The 16,008-nt window shown below is 41.9% G+C and overlaps 1 protein-coding gene across 1 annotated transcript; it reads left to right on the top strand.

Annotated features, from left to right (window-relative positions):
- The first annotated feature begins 3,826 nt into the window (after positions 1–3,826).
- LOC133492263 (transcription factor Ovo-like 2) lies at positions 3,827–14,058 on the top strand. The gene is made up of 5 exons (XM_061804347.1): positions 3,827–4,108; positions 10,332–10,432; positions 10,591–10,814; positions 10,930–11,119; positions 13,745–14,058. Exons 2-5 carry the CDS (start codon positions 10,333–10,335, stop codon positions 14,056–14,058), a joined length of 828 nt encoding a protein of 275 aa, XP_061660331.1. The 5' UTR covers positions 3,827–4,108; position 10,332.
- The last annotated feature ends 1,950 nt before the right edge of the window (positions 14,059–16,008 follow it).

Genomic DNA, 16,008 nt, shown 5'->3' with positions numbered 1-16,008 from the left:
AATCAGCCTCTCCGTTCTGTCTTTATTGCTTCTCTCAGGTTACAATGGCTCAGGTCACTAGTTCACTAGGTACAATGGTGGAACAGATTGCAACGCAAGCACATTTAATGAAAAAAAAGAACACTCCTTCAAAGTTGCAGCAGTGTCTTGATGAATATGCTTGAGGTGAGCAGGGCATCTGATTTCAAGCATATTTATGGTGTCCGAGAGTATTATTCACTTGTGGTCAGCCTGGGGGGACATCACCTTCCAGGCGCTGCTGGGTTAGACACGCTGTGTCACACACGCCGCTCGAAAAGCGAATGGTTCAGGGCAAGAATAATAGTAACAAATGCATGATAAAACAATCATTCTAACATTTCCCTCCTGTTATGTATTTGCACAAATTTTCCATCATCTAGTAACTTTTTCTAATGATTTTTCAGTTACAAAATCAATTGTCATGAAAACAAATGCACGTACACACAGAGAAAAAATGTTTTTAGTCATAATCTGAATCTAGACACAAGTCAGACATGTTTAATGGAAAATCGTCATGATCGTCACTGTCACTGACATTCTTTTGCATTAAAGGATACATCTCCACCACCTGTTCCTTCGTGGGTGAGATAACAGTGTTAATAACACAATGAAAGCACGCAGACAAGGAATACAACAACAAATCCACAGAGTACAAAATTGGTATGAATACAGCGACTGATACCAAAATTGAAGATACGAGGGCTATGTATTTTCCAAAGGCATTCATCCAGGAGTCCCACACAGAAGTGTAAACACCAAAATGTTTACCCACGAAACCCACGCAGGCACAGGCAGAAGATGCAACGCCGCACAGACTGCGCCGGGACTTGAACCCTGGTCCTCAGAACTGTGAGGCCAACCCTTTACAGCCGCTTCACTGTGCCGCCTTTGTTCTATCATAAGAAGCCAATTATTTTTTTTGTCCTGAAATTTCTCCAGTTATTTGAAACCAATCATCAGCCTCTCTAGCCTTTGGATCAGTTTTACTTTGTTTACTTTTGATTTAGGAGAAGTGACACTAGTAGTCACGTCTTTTGTACAGCTGTAAAATCTGTTGTTAATGTCTTGCTAATTTTGATGTGCCCCAAAATTGCCTCCATTTGTCATTTTCATCAGCCACTAAACCCTCCCATACAGTATTTATTAGATCATTTGTCATATACTATTTATTTTTTCTGTAAGTACTGTGTCTTGTTGTATTATCTGTCGGACCTGACCACAGGACAATTATAGTACTCATCACATTTACCGGTACACACATTCATCAAACAAATTGGTTCACACAGACAAAAACGCAACTGGAGGGATTTCATTTTTGGAGTGTCAAAAGTTTTTCATTGTAGGACAACATTCCGACACCCCATAAGCAGGAAGAATGTTATCATGATTGTGACCACGTTTAGGGTAAGCATTTCATCTAGGTATCCCGAATATGTTTGTCTTTAAATTTCTCCGCTGGCCTTTAGCTGTTTTCACATACTATAAATCTGCACCCAACTTCTTTCCAACTTGTTTGCTCACCACCCCAATCAGTTCCTAGACTGAAATAACCTTTTTACAACATGTCAAATGAGCCCAAATTGACCTTTCTGCTATTTTTATAGCTTTTGGCATCGTCAACACTTTGAATGGACTTTCCCACTTTGGAGAGTGCCCATGTTCCTTCTTCACACTTCTCACAAGGACCTAGTCTCCCGGCTACACTAATTTGGCCTCCTGCTGAGAGCCAGGAAGCTCCTTATCACTTGGTGCTCCTGTTTGTCCCTGTTTTTCCAACATTTTTCTCATATAGTCAGCTAAATTCAAACCATCATTAGATTCCTATTGTATTCCTATTGTTTCTCAAATTGAGGAGGTGTCATGCTCCTGGCATCCTCCCCAGGCTGGGTGTGGTCAGCCAATTAGTCGGCACACACCTGCACCCTGGTTTGGGCTGAGTACACCCGGTACTTATAGGACACGGGGGACAACTAGTCCGCCGCCAGATCGTTGAGCTTCATGTCCCGTTCCAGCACTCTCGTATCCCGGATCGACAACCTGTGTGTACCGACCTTCGCCTGTTCTCCGACTCACCCCGTAAGCCTGACTCCCTCGACACTTCTGCCTGCTTTGAACATTCTCCTGTATACCTGACCTGCCGTGTACCGACCCTCGCCTGTTCCCGGACCATCCAAGTAAGTCTGCCTCTTCTGCTACTGCTGCTCTTACGGACTGACTTGCTGATCCTAGACCTCGGACTGAATAAAGGCTTTTGTACTCTACCTGCTTGCCTCTGGAGTCGTGCATTTGGGTCCGCCCTCGAGCCTCGTCGTGACAGGAGGTTTATAAGACCTTCCAAACAATCTTTCATGGGATGTTAGCCCTGAAGTTTGGTAATGTTGATGTATAATTTAACTAAATCTAAACATTGTCCATAGTCTCTCTGCATCCTCCATGCCCTTTTTAATCTGCCTGCAGATGAGAAGCACAATGATGGCCCTGCATCGACTATGGAGGACTAAACAGCATTGCCATAAAGAACAGGTACCCTTTCCCCCTGTCATTTCCACAGCCTTTGAACTCCTTAAGGAGGCCAAGATTTTAACCAAGCTGAACTTGAGAAGTGGATACGAAAAGAGGACGAGTGGAAAACTGCATTAAACACACCCAGTGAGCATTACGAGTATTCAGAACTTTGTCATCGATGTATTACATGAAATGCCCAAAATGTGTCTTAGTGTATATAGACTACATTCGGATATTCTCCCCTGATGAAAAATCTGTAAGCTCAAAGCCAGCTTTACCGCCACTCCTATCCTCACCTTGCCGGATCCCGACTGGTAATTTATCGTAGAATTTGATGCGTCCGATTCGGGTATAGGGCCGGTCCTCTCACAGAGGAGTCCCAAGGATGGAAGATTAGACCCCTGTGCATTTTTTATCAAAGTGACCTCTGCGTAACGCAATTGTGACATTGGAGACCATGAGCTTTTAGTCGTTAAAAGTCGATGTCTGAATGGAGACACGGGTTAGAAGGGGCTCATCTTCCATTCTTGCTGTTTACTGACCACAAAAACCTAAAAATGGAAAACCTGATTCGCTGTCAGGAGTACATGATAGCGAGAAAAGCAAATCCAACCCTGCTCCTATCCTCCCCAAAGCATGTTTCGTCTAACCTTTCACCTGGTAAATGGAAACATTAGTTAAAGATGCACTAAAGGACTCTTGCAATCCTGAAGGGTGTCCTGATGACTGGCTGTATGTCATTCCCCCAATGAGGGTAGAGTAATTGACTGGGCCCACACCAGCTGCACTGTTTGCCACCCGGGCATGCCCAAACCACAATCAGTAATCGAACAATGCTTTTGGTGGCCGAATATTTAAAAAAAAAAAAAAAAAAGTCAACGCGTGCCCAGCTTGTACAGTGAACAAACCCTCCCAGCAACGCTCCACAGGAGAATTACGCCCTCTATCTATGCCACGTCGCCTGTCGTCACATATCTCTCTCGACTTTGTGACCGGGATACCAGCATCGCAAGGTCACACCACTGTTTTCACGGTGGTGGACCGTTTCCCAAAATGGTTCACTTCATTGCGCTGCCTAAACTCCCCTCTGCAAAACAGACGGCCGACCTAATGATGGAAAACCTATTGAGGTTACATGGTCTTCCCACCGACGTGGTTTCCGACAGGGGATGCCAGTTTGTATCTCAATTCTGGAAGGAGTTTTGTTCCCTAATAGGGGCTACCGTGAGCCTTTCCTCGGGCCATCACCCAGAAAATGGTAAGACTGAGTGAGTTAATCAAGACTTTGAGGCAGGACTCCAGAGTGTCTCCTATCTCGCAAGCCGTAGTCATAGAGTCAACAGCTGATCTGGGTGGAAGACTCCCACAACTCACTTCCCTCGGTGTCCACTGGGTTGTCTCCTTTCCACTTTTTACACGGTTATCCACCTACTCTTTTTCCATCCATAGACTCAAACCCGTCCATTCCATCATTGTAAGGTGCTACAAGAGAACCTGGGAGCAAGCCCGTCAGATGCTACTATGCACACACTCCTATAAGGCTGCCGCGGACCGTCGGAGGGCACTGGCACCAGTTTACAGGGTAGGTCAGCGCGTCTGCCTGTCATCGAAAGGTCTTCCACTAAGAGTGGAGTCACGGAAACTCGTTCCCAAGTTCGTCAGTCCATCCGCGATTGCAAAGATCATCAATCTCGTCACCTTGGCATTTAAGATAGTAGAGAGTAAGTTTTCCATTGGGCTTACTCCAATGAACGCGGTAAGGTTGTGGGAGATTGAAAATACTCCTTTGTTTCATTAAATTTTATTCATTGAATGAACATGTTTTGAACTCTTCCAAAAAAACAAAAAAACAGAGTTGATCAATTTCAAATGAATTAAAAAGATGAACTTAAATTATCGATCTAAGGAACAAAAATGGCGTGACCCATCAACCTTTGGGCTTTTGTAATCCGTAGTTGAGCCTTTAACGTGAACTTAAAAATACAGCGTTCCCCCATTATTTGTTTATTTTGTTATTTGTTCCTTACACTCCCACAAATAATGAAAATTCATGAATAATGGATGTAATATTAATATACACTACATATATACAGTGTCACCGTGCATGCCAGAACGTGTTTTAGAGTAATGTGAGCTACCATATGATGGCACTCATGAGGCATTGAGAAACAATTGCATTTCACTTCTGGAAGCAGAAGAAGCTGACATTGGCCATGGCTGGCCAACCAGTTAGAGAAGAAGGAGCCACATTTTTTACTGTGTTTTGGCAAAAAGCCACATCATACACATCAAAGAACCATATCATACACATGGATATCATTCCCTCTTCACACACACCTCTGCTATAAGTGAGATTTATTGTAAATGTCACACATCAACATGATAACGAGAAAACTCAACTCTGAAAAGAGTACCAAGACCACAGGCCAGTTATTTTTAAAAATTGTGTGCTTTTTCTCACACAGACAAACTACTAGTTCAACCAAATTTTGGCTTGTATGCCACAATTCTATCAAATGCAACACTAAAATACTCACGATTGGAGGTCTGAGTGGTACTATGAATCAGTAGCCGTGCTAATGTCCAATATTCTCTGTTCAACTGTGTGGCAGGACAGTTGAAGGTCTGATGCCATTTTTTTTTTTTTTTTAAGTCTTTTTGATTTCAGGGCACAAGATTTCAACGACATCACTGAGGCATTTTTAAATACATTACCCTTCAATGTGTGGCTACAAAGTTACCCACAGTTTCTGGACCTAAACCTATGGTGTTAAGCAGAATAATTGCATTCAGCAATAATGGAAAGCAAATACAATGTTCAATCTACCATAAATGTATTACCTGTATGGTAGGTAGTAAAATTCATTGGGGATGCCTCCTGCACAGGATGCTGTTCTGGAAGGGACAATCCTGTGACTGTTCCACAGTCTCACGCACTGAAAACAATATCTCAATAGACACTGATACTCCTGACTCCCATTGAAGTGTCCAGCCTCTCAAAGGTCTCTAAACAGCTCCATCCAGAACTGACACTGATGGATTTTAAAAAGCTATTAGTGTCACGTCCCATCGGAACGGGGGTAGGACCCAAATGGAGGACTCGGAAGATGCAAGGTAGTTCAAGGAGAAACGTTTATTATATGCCGAGGTCGGGGATCGAGCAGGCAGTCCGATGCAGCAGCGATAGTTGGGACGTCGGGCGAAGAGAGCAGGTGAGCGGGCAGGCAGGAGTCGGTACACAGGAGAACAATCAAAGCAGGCAGAAGTATCAAAGGAGTCAGGCTTACAAGGGTGGTCGGAGAACGGGCGAAGGTCGGTACACACAGGTTTGATCAGGGATACCGGAGCACACGAACGGGACATGAAGATCAACGAACTGGCGCCGGGCAGTCGTCATCGGGGTGATATAAATACACAGACTAATCAGCCCGCATGAGACGCAGGTGTGCGCCCCAATCAGCGCACCCGCGCAGGCACCCGCACAGCTCGTACTGGAGCGGCAGGATCATGACAATTAGAATGCATGCGGTAAACAAATGAGTGAAGAATTAAGTCGAAAGTTACTCAATAAATTCCTTCAGGAAACACACTTACCTTCCCTTTCTGAATATAGACCTCCACGATTCAATCCACTGATTGGTTATTGATGATGTGACTGGACGCTCCAGAAAAGTAATCATTGTGATGCCTTTAGTTTGTCGTAGCCGTCAACGTGCCACATATAATTTGGTCCCAAGGAGTGGTACATTCTTCTTATAAATCTTTGACGTGCGCTCATCTCACACCCTCGAGGATTGGCAAATTCATCACACAATACCTTTTAACTTGCAAATTGTGTTTTTGTCCAAGTACTTGCTACATTGTTCGGTAGCCAAACAGCCGTCCAGGTCCGCACAGTTCCAATTGAATGGCCCAAAACATGACCTTTTCAGAGGAATAATTCTTTCTGCAATAGAACTCGGCTTCGTTCAACTTGCTCTTCAGAGACCTCAAACTAATCTGTATACCATGTAAGCGTGACGACATGTTCACAATCACAGCATACGAGTGGCCCTCTTTAGAATACTCGATGCACTCCTGTGGTAGACCTCGTCCTTCTGTCTGGTCCATATCCCTCAAACACTCTAAAGAGCTACCTCTTCTTTTTCTTTTGGCTTGTCCCATTAGGGGTCGCCACAGTTTGTCATCTTTTTCTATCGAAGCCCATCTCGTGCATCCTCCTCTCTAACACCCACTGTCCTCATGTCCTCCCTCATAACATCCATCAACCATTTCTTTGGTCTTTTTCTCGCACAAAAGAGCACTAAAGAGCAACCACATGTATGGCAAAACCGCGTCAAGTGGCTGAGGTGATGACTGCAAAATGGACAAAACATCATTGATCGTCTTGATGGGGAAACAATTAGTTGTGGTAAAGCACACCTTTCCGTCTCCTCCTGTCCAGCAACGCGAGATGGGGTGTCACCAGATGGTGCATCATCGGAAAGGCTATAGACAATCTATTTCCTGAACTGTAGCGTTGAATTTCCAAGAATGTCAGAATAGGAACCCTCCCTTTCCCATTGTCCGGTGGTTAAATAGGTACCTCCCTTTTCTGTTTTTTGTGTTTCGGCTTTTGTTTTTGTGTCTCGTGAAATGTTGGAGTGATTCCTATTTAGGTGTCGTGTATCTTGTTCAGTTTTTGTTTCCTGTTATGTTTTTTTGTTTCAGGAAATGTTAGTGTTTTGTCTTTTTTTGTGTTTCGTCATGTTTTTTGTTTTGAGCTTACAAGTCACTGTACTCCTCCAACCACTGTGGTGTCAACCCTTGCATAAATCAGCGTTACCGGACTGTTCACATAACAATAAGACAGAAATGAACACAAAACAAAAAACATATTTTTTAGGTGCCTAATTTCAAAATATTAACCATCGACTATGGCACTCATGAAAATAATTGCAAATTCAAATTATGTGTGGCTTGTTAATCTTCATTTCAGTTTTCCCCCCAAAACACAATTCAGTATTTCCGGTTGTCCGTTTGTGTTTCATGAAATATTGGAGTGATTCCTGTTTCGGCGTCGTGTCAGGGAGTTCGCTGCGTCACGATCTGGAACACTTGCGCCGTAGTCTTCACTAATGATGCCCATGAATGACATGTGACAGAGTTCTGGCTTTATTCAGCAATAGCCTTCACCTCCAAATGGCCAGTTAGGTGGGAAATGACAAAAGCAATCTTTACCTGCTTGGTGGGGGAGGCAGCTGCCTTCAGTTCAAAGTGGAGTTCGCACTGAGTGATGAATGGGTTGAGGTTCCCAGAGTTTCCAGAGAACCTCTCTGGGCTAGCGAGCTATGGTAAGACCGCAAAGGAGGTGGCAAGTGGTGGTATGGTGATTGATTCGTTAGGAAATTATGGTACAGTGGTGGCATTGAGTGCTGTGTCGGCTAATTCCATCTTCTGAATTGTGAAGTAACATTTCTCATTATGGTGTCCTGCTGCTCTGATACTCCCTTAAGATGAAGGCAGGGGGCAGCAAGTTGTTCATCCTACTTCGCGATACATTGTCCCTGTGCTTGAAGGGCTTTAGAAACCAGGTCTGAGTCTGCTGAGTCCATGTCATAGCCAGTACTTTCTGTCATGTGCAGAACAAGGGATATGACCCAAAATGCAGGACTCCAAATGCAAGGGACAGTTTAAGAAGATCATTTTTAATCACAGGCAGAGGTTGGCTCACAGGCAGGCAGTCCAAAAATGCAACAGTATCCAAAAATCACGGTCAATAATTAAAACAGGGTCAAGGCTTACTGCGTGTCAGTGACTTGGAAACAAGAAACGCTAGAATGTGACAACAAGGTACAAAGAACTCGCAACCAGACAGAATCAGACATGTGGTTTAAATGCACGGTGTAGTCAGGGCAGACAAGTTGCAGGTGGGAAAGCTGCTCTCAGGAGCAGATGCGTACAATGTAGGGGGATGACAATACCCATGACACATGCAGGAAAATATGAAGTCCAATATTTTCTGTTTTTATTAGCCATTTCTGATTTTGAAGATAGTTTATTCTGTATTGTGGCACAATCCCCGACATTTCTCCACCACTTAATCCATCTAACATTAACATCCATAAACTATTTTGATCATTTTAGGTGCATTTCGTAGCTAATACAAGATGTTCTAGCGAATTAGCTCTTGTCGCTGATGTTACATGTGATTCGTGGTTCTGCTGGGACCACAACCAGAGCCACGACACAGAGCACCTCACCAATAAATACAAAAGACCACACCAACACATGCGAAACTGGCTGATCAGATGAGCAAAAATGTTGCTTCAACGTAAGATGGCACAAACATCGCCCAATGTGGTAGTCAAAGTTGTAGTCTCATGCACGCAGTAGTTGATTAGCAATAATTGATAGAGGCAGCGAGCGACATTTAAATCATTGTAACAGAGTTAAAATACCATTATCGCTAGCTGCCAGGTTTCAAGGAGTGCGAAACCGCCTATGAGGACATTGACGGGGACCCCCACGCCCACCCTCAGGCAAAAGTCATTGTATGATTTCCATAAATGGCCTATTTTGAGTTTAAAAACGACAAATTTCGCCAAAAGCCATATGATTTGCAAGTATGCAAAACCCTTCTCTTGTTTTACATAAATTTACATCGCCTTCAACCACAGTCCATTCCTGACTTACTTATAAATTGCACTCCACCAAGAACTCTCAAATCTAGTAACAACTGCAGTCTAATCATTCTGCTCGGTAACAGTAGGAAGCGGGACGCAGCTTTTTGCATCTATGCTCACCCATCTGGAACAACTGTTAAACCGGCGACATCAGTGACCACTTTCAAAAAAAAATTAAAATGTATCGCTTTGCATCACTTTGAAGGAATTTATATGTGGATAAGTGTGTTTGTGTGTGTGTTGAGTATGTATGTAGGAAAATGTGGATATGTTACCTGCAATTGACTGGTGACCAGTTCAAGATGTACCGTGCCTCGCCCATAGATTAGCTGGGATAGGATCCAGCACCCCCACGACCCTAATGAGGATACAGAAAATGGCTGGTGTATGTGTTATTGCTTTGAGTTGCATGTTTTTTTCCCATTTCAATGTAAAAAGTCTGAACGTTCTTTGTTTGGCCTATTATTGTTTGCACTAAAATGTTTAAAATGATTTTAAAGCACATTAGAGTTGCCTTGTGCATGAAATGAGCTTCATAGATAGATAGATAGATAGATAGATAGATAGAGATACTGGCATGTCCTACAAACATTACAGGGGCCGTCACTCATATGAAAACGTTTATTTCCCAAATGCAACAAATTTCATTGTTGCCAAATGTTTTTTTACACATTGCTTGAGTACATTTTAAATGCAATGTTTCCAACAGAAATTTTAAAAAAGCAATAAATTGATTTAACTTACTATTAAGATTGTGTCAGTGTTTTTTTTTTTTTTTTTTTTTTCCTGGGACAAGGGTTTGGTCAGGAACAAAAATTTGCATGCTAAGGGCCACTTGAATGCAAAGTTTTCCGGATTCTCTATATCTGACATGCAAATCATGTAGAAGACCAGTTGTGAAATGCATAGAGTGAAACAGGTGGACTCCAGTCAAAACAACATGACGCCCTCTGCAGAGCTTTAACAGTCCCAGACAATGTTATTAAAATGACTACTGTGATTTCTTTGGGATAGTGCACAGGTTGTTTTCAAGTTTGGTGTAGCGCAAGATAAAAAGCTTTCTGTCATAGATGTATTGGAGATAGTGGTCTTTGGAGTGCGAGCCAAGCGCTGAAGATTGAGGCTCTAAAAATTTTTCAGCATGCCGCGGTCTTTCCTTGTAAAAAAGAAACATGGAGTTTTTCGAGCATGGCAATGGAAAACGTCAGGGCAGACTGAGTGGAGAGAAAATAATGCAGATGGTAAGATTTTCATTTCTTCGAGTAGTCAAACATATAGATCCGGCCCTCACCATATGTACAGAGACAGAAAATAGTGTAATTCTAACCTTTCAGATCTATTATGCACTTATGTTTGTGATGTGGAATAAGGACATTATTTTTAATTTTGTCCCCTATAGTGAGTAAGGACGAGCGACCATGGAGTTTTGATGCTCAAGAGTGTACCACAATACCTCAGCCAGAATTTACTTTCAAATGGAGGACAGCAATTCAAATGAAAGTGCCAACGACTTTGTCGGACTCCAGAGGAATAGCTCCTGACCACATGCACGACCGAGGCACAAAAATGCCTCAGGGCCCCTTCTATGATCCCACTACACCGGCACCAGTCGGGAAAGAAAAGGTAAGGTCATGATTTTCTCATAAAATATAGTGAATATCAACACGGCTGCAAGAAAATAATGAATACTAACAATTACTGTGTCATATTAATGAATAGCTTTGTTTCATTCTACCAGCCTCAACCCCCCAATTTTCCTGGTTCCAGTAGTTTTGTGTGCTCAGTGTGCTACAAGATGTTCCCCCTGCAGCGCATACTGATTCGCCACATGAAGTGTCATAGCTTGGTAAAGCGACATCCTTGTCGATATTGTGGCAAAGGATTTAATGATACTTTTGACCTAAAGAGACATATGCGCACACACACAGGTGAGGAATGAGCATCTGTACTTGAAAACATACAAAAAGTGTTTGCATCATTTCAGAGCATGCAATTCATTGCAGTAATCCCTCACTATATCATGGTTTATTTATTGCGAATTCAGTGGATCACAGATTTTTTTATATAAGGTCAGTGAAGTACATATCTGCACATGACTAACACATTCATCTTCGTGGGCTTATTGATTTAAATGCATCAGAAATGACTCACAGAAGGTCAAATGGGCTTTTGTTCTGAGCAGAAAAGGAAAACTTACTATATTACCGATGACCTTAATATCTTATGTGCTGACTTTGTCTATTTGATTGCTTGTTTGACTATCTGCAGCCCTTTGGAGAACACAATATTGTGCGATCTGTAGGCTGGTCACAAGCCCAGATAAATGCAGAGGGTTCCAACAAGAAGGGCATCCGGCGTAAAACTGTGCCAAACATATGAGCGTTCATCAAACGAACTCCATAACAGATAGGTTGTGGCACGGGCTAAGCACGCCCGCCCCCGGCACTGCTAAACTGAAAGGTGTAGGTAAAAATCCAGATAATGTAAGTCGAAGGCAAAAAAGAGGAGGAAAGCGACAGTCGGCAGAAGAAGAAGAAGAGAAATGCACAGTCCATACAGCTGTGTGTAAGGACTTTGAATGCTGGGAGTATGAAAGGAAAAGCTCAGGAGTTAGTTGACATGATTAGGAGAAAGGTTGATGTATTGTGCATCCAAGAGAGCAAGTGGAAAGGGAGTAAGGCAAGAAGTTTAGGAGAAGGGTTTAAATTATTTTACCATGGAGTAGGTGGTAAGAGAAATGGAGTAGGTGTTAGTTTAAAGGAAGAGCTGGCTAAGAATGTCTTGGAGGTGAAAAGAGTATCAGATCGATTGATGAGACTAAAATTTGAAATTGAGGGTGTTATGTATAATGTGGTTAGCGGCTATGCCCCACAGGTAGGATGTGACCTAGAGTTGAAAGAGAAATTCTGGAAGGAACTAGATGAAGTAGTTCTGAGCATCTCAGACAGCGAGAGAGTTGTGATTGGTGCAGATTGTAATGGACATGTTGATGAAGGAAACAGGGGGGATGAAGAAGTGATGGGTAAGTACGGCATCCAGGAAAGGAACTTTGGGGGACAGATGGTGGTGGACTTTGCAAAAAGGATGGAGATGGCTGTAGTGAACACTTATTTTCAGAAGAGGGAGGAACATAGAGTGACCTACAAGAGCAGAGATAGAAGCACGCAGGTGGATTATATTTTGTGCAGAAGATGTAATTTGAAGGAGATTACTGACTGTAAGGTAGTGGTGGGGGAGAGTGTAGCTTGACAGCATAGGATGGTAGTGTGTAGGATGACTCTGGCTGCGGGTAGGAAGATTAAGAAGGCAAAGGTAGAACAGAGAATCAAGCGGTGGAAGTTGAGAAAGGAAGAATGTTGTGTGGCCTTTAGGAAAGAGGTGAGACAGACTAGACGGACAGGAAGAGAAGAAGGATTCAGATGACCGGAGTACCTTCTTCTCCATGTTTGGTGTGTCTCCCAGGTGGTTGTGCCAAACTTTAAACGAGACTTTTTATGGATATCTTCGAGAAATAGCTTTCTTCTTGCCACTATTCTATAAAGGCCAGATTTGTGCAGTGTACAGCTGATTGTTGTCCTATGGACAGACTCTCCCACCTTAGTTGTAGATCTCTGCAGTTCATCCAAAGTGTTCATGGACCTCTTGGCTACATTTGTGATCAGTCTTCTCCTTGTTCGAGGTGCCAGTTTAGAGGGATGGCCGGGTCTTGGTAGCTTTGCAGTGGTCTGATACTCCTTCCATTTCAATATGATTGCTTGCACAGTGCTTCTTGAGATGTTTAAAGCTTGGGAAATCTTTTTGTATCCAAATCCGGCTCTAAACCTCCCCACAACAGTATCTCGGACCTTGGTCTTCATGATGCTCTCTGCACTTTAAACAGAACCCAGAGACTATCAGAGACTAGGTGCATCTCTGAATCTCTGGAGTGAGTTTGCTGCACTGAAAAGGGGCCAAATAATATGACGCGCTCTGCTTTTCAGTTTTTTATTTGTTAAAAAAAGTATAAAATATCTAATTAATTTTGTTCCACTTCCCGATTGTGTCCCACTTGTCGTTGATTCTTGACAAAAAATGAAAATTCTTTATGTTTGAAGCCTGAAATCTGGCGAAAGGTTGAAAATTTCAAGGGGGCCAAATACGTTCACAAGGCACTGTATAAAGCCATGGTAGTATTTTTTCCCCAAAATATGTATATGACCTACAGAGAAATGGTGACCATGGTGATTTTTCATATTTTCAGTAATATTCCCATGCATTGAAAAAAAACTACAGTGAATCCAATGTCCCTTCAAGCTTTGAGCTCTGTATTTCTTGAAAGATAAAATAAAATAATAATTTTTTCCATTACACTTTTTGCGTGTGAGTGACACCCCACCTCAGAGAGGCTCGTATTTTAATCACTACTGACTGACTTGAAATACAAAATGGAAACCTTTATTGTAGTGACGGTTAAAGGGTTAACCAGAGTTTTAGTCATTCATTTGCGCGACACAAAAAACATTCTATACAAACTCAAGCCTCGAAATAAAAGCTTCACTTCCCCTTGACTGCAGGTATACGACCTTACAAATGTGAGCTTTGTGAGAAGGCATTCACACAACGCTGCTCTCTGGAATCTCATATGATGAAGATTCATGGCATTCACCAACAGTATGCTTACCGCCAGAGGCGTTCGAAGATCTTTGTGTGTGAAGAATGTGGTTACACGGCAAGTTGCCCAAATGAGTACTTTGTCCATTTAAGACAATGCCATCCCAGCAGTCCTACTCTCCGCAGGTACTATCGCCATAAACCACAAAACAACAGCTATTTTGTATCTGAAAATCCTGAACCCAGTCACATGGTGTACTCTACATTTTACATGTAAGCCTTTTTTTGTTTAAAATTTGTTGTAAGCGTAAATAATGATTTTTACTTTGACGATGCCATAGCTGAGTCCAATTACTATCTTTCACATGTACATATTCACATGCATATTTTATCCTTTTTCTTTACTGTTGATTCAATATTCAGTATAAAATATGTTTGAGACGTACACTTTTTCTTAGTTGTGTTTAACATTTTGTGAATTTGTACTTCAACATGTAATTAATTTTATGAACCTTTGACTTCAGAGTTTGTATGAAAAAATAAACTACGTGGGAAAATGTACTCTTTTGTGGTAATTGTTTTCATCACGAAAGGTTTTCAATTGTAAATATGGTGCTTTTGATTAAAGATTTTAAAAGATTATCAAAATTCAAAGTGAACATTGCCATGTACTGATAAACAGGTTAAGTGATGACGTAAGGAGGTGTGAAAATGGATGTAAAAATGATGCACGTTGTATGTTGTCGGCCACAAACAGTGCTTCATGTTTTGATGTCGTATCTAATTGAGCACTAAGACAGACGATACACAACAATGGTGACGAGGATGATGAGGAAGTGAAAGACGAGGACCGTGATTTTCGCTCGGTGAAATGAGGAAAACCTGCGACGACATGGCAAGTTGGCAAAAGTCCAAGCTAACAGTATTTAGTAACAGTAGTACCAGTAGCAATACCTCTACTTACAAAATTAATCTGTTTCGGAAGTTGTTTCATAACTTGAATCTTTCGTAAGTAGAAACGCATTTTACATGTAAATAGCCTAATACGTCCCACGCCCCCACTGCCGCCAAAAATAAGCATTCAAAGTTCAGAATGTTCACTCATCATGTAAATAATATTTTTTTTTAATTTATTTACCTTGAAAATAATCATTCAAAGTATACATAAACCCTGACCTAAAAAAAGAAAAAATTATGTTCATTTTGGCGTTGAGCAACGCCGCGAAGGGAAGGGTACGTGACAAGCAAAATGGTATTGTGGGTAACAGAGGAGGCACGCACACAACTTAATTCCACTAAAATTAACTTATTAAAGAAAATGTGAATTCAAAACAAACATTAACATTAACTTTCAATGTTTCATGAAATACCAATCCAAAGATGTTTTCCTTTGACAATTTTTAATAATCTTGCTGCAATCTGCAAGTCAAACGTCATGGAAATTAGCGATAGCCCAACTAGTTAACACATTTTCTAGATGATAGAGTCAGAAATGTCATGGAATTTCGTCAACACTTCTTTTATTCTGGCTGACGGAATAGTGGCTGCTTCCTCCTCTATGCCGTAAACTGCTTTTGCATTGCCGTGTGTTACATCGCCTCCACCTTTTAGCTCCTCCGTTAAAAGATCCTTGTGGTGATCCGGCTCGAAGGACCAAGTAAATGTCAGGTTCACCAATCAGACATTCATTAAACAGGACAAAAAAGGAAGCAAAGACGCCAGTTAAAGTCTCGCGAGGAGAGAGGAGAGGAACTGTCTCGTACAATTCACCACTGCACTCTCTGATTATCCTCTCCTTGGCACCTCTATTTATTTAGTTTTAAGACGCCCCTTATTTACATGGATGTTACAAAAAGGAGACGGCAAGCAAAACTGTTGGAAACAAAATGTACATGTTTGTTCACGTGCGTGTGCATGTGTGGAAGATTGCTGAATACATGTGTGGTCATCATTTCTTTAACAGGCAGCAGTTCAAACAGTTCTGATGATTAGATGTTTTTGTTCTTGCTATCTCCTGCTAGGAGGCTGCCATGTTATCTAGGGCAGAGCAAAGCATTTCTTTATTGGAAGCAAATGTATGATAATTATGATCACAATTATTCCTACAGTGGAACACAATGGTTTCCCACAACTATACACTATACTACACTATACACCCACAATTTCCCCTACTGTTCAACCAGCTAAAAACTATAATTTCACAATGTCACAAATTCAAACGTGACAC

This window comes from Syngnathoides biaculeatus, chromosome 18 (assembly GCF_019802595.1).
Source record: "Syngnathoides biaculeatus isolate LvHL_M chromosome 18, ASM1980259v1, whole genome shotgun sequence".
NCBI classification, from domain to species: Eukaryota; Metazoa; Chordata; class Actinopteri; order Syngnathiformes; family Syngnathidae; genus Syngnathoides; species Syngnathoides biaculeatus.
This window is presented reverse-complemented; position numbering and strand designations above follow the sequence as displayed.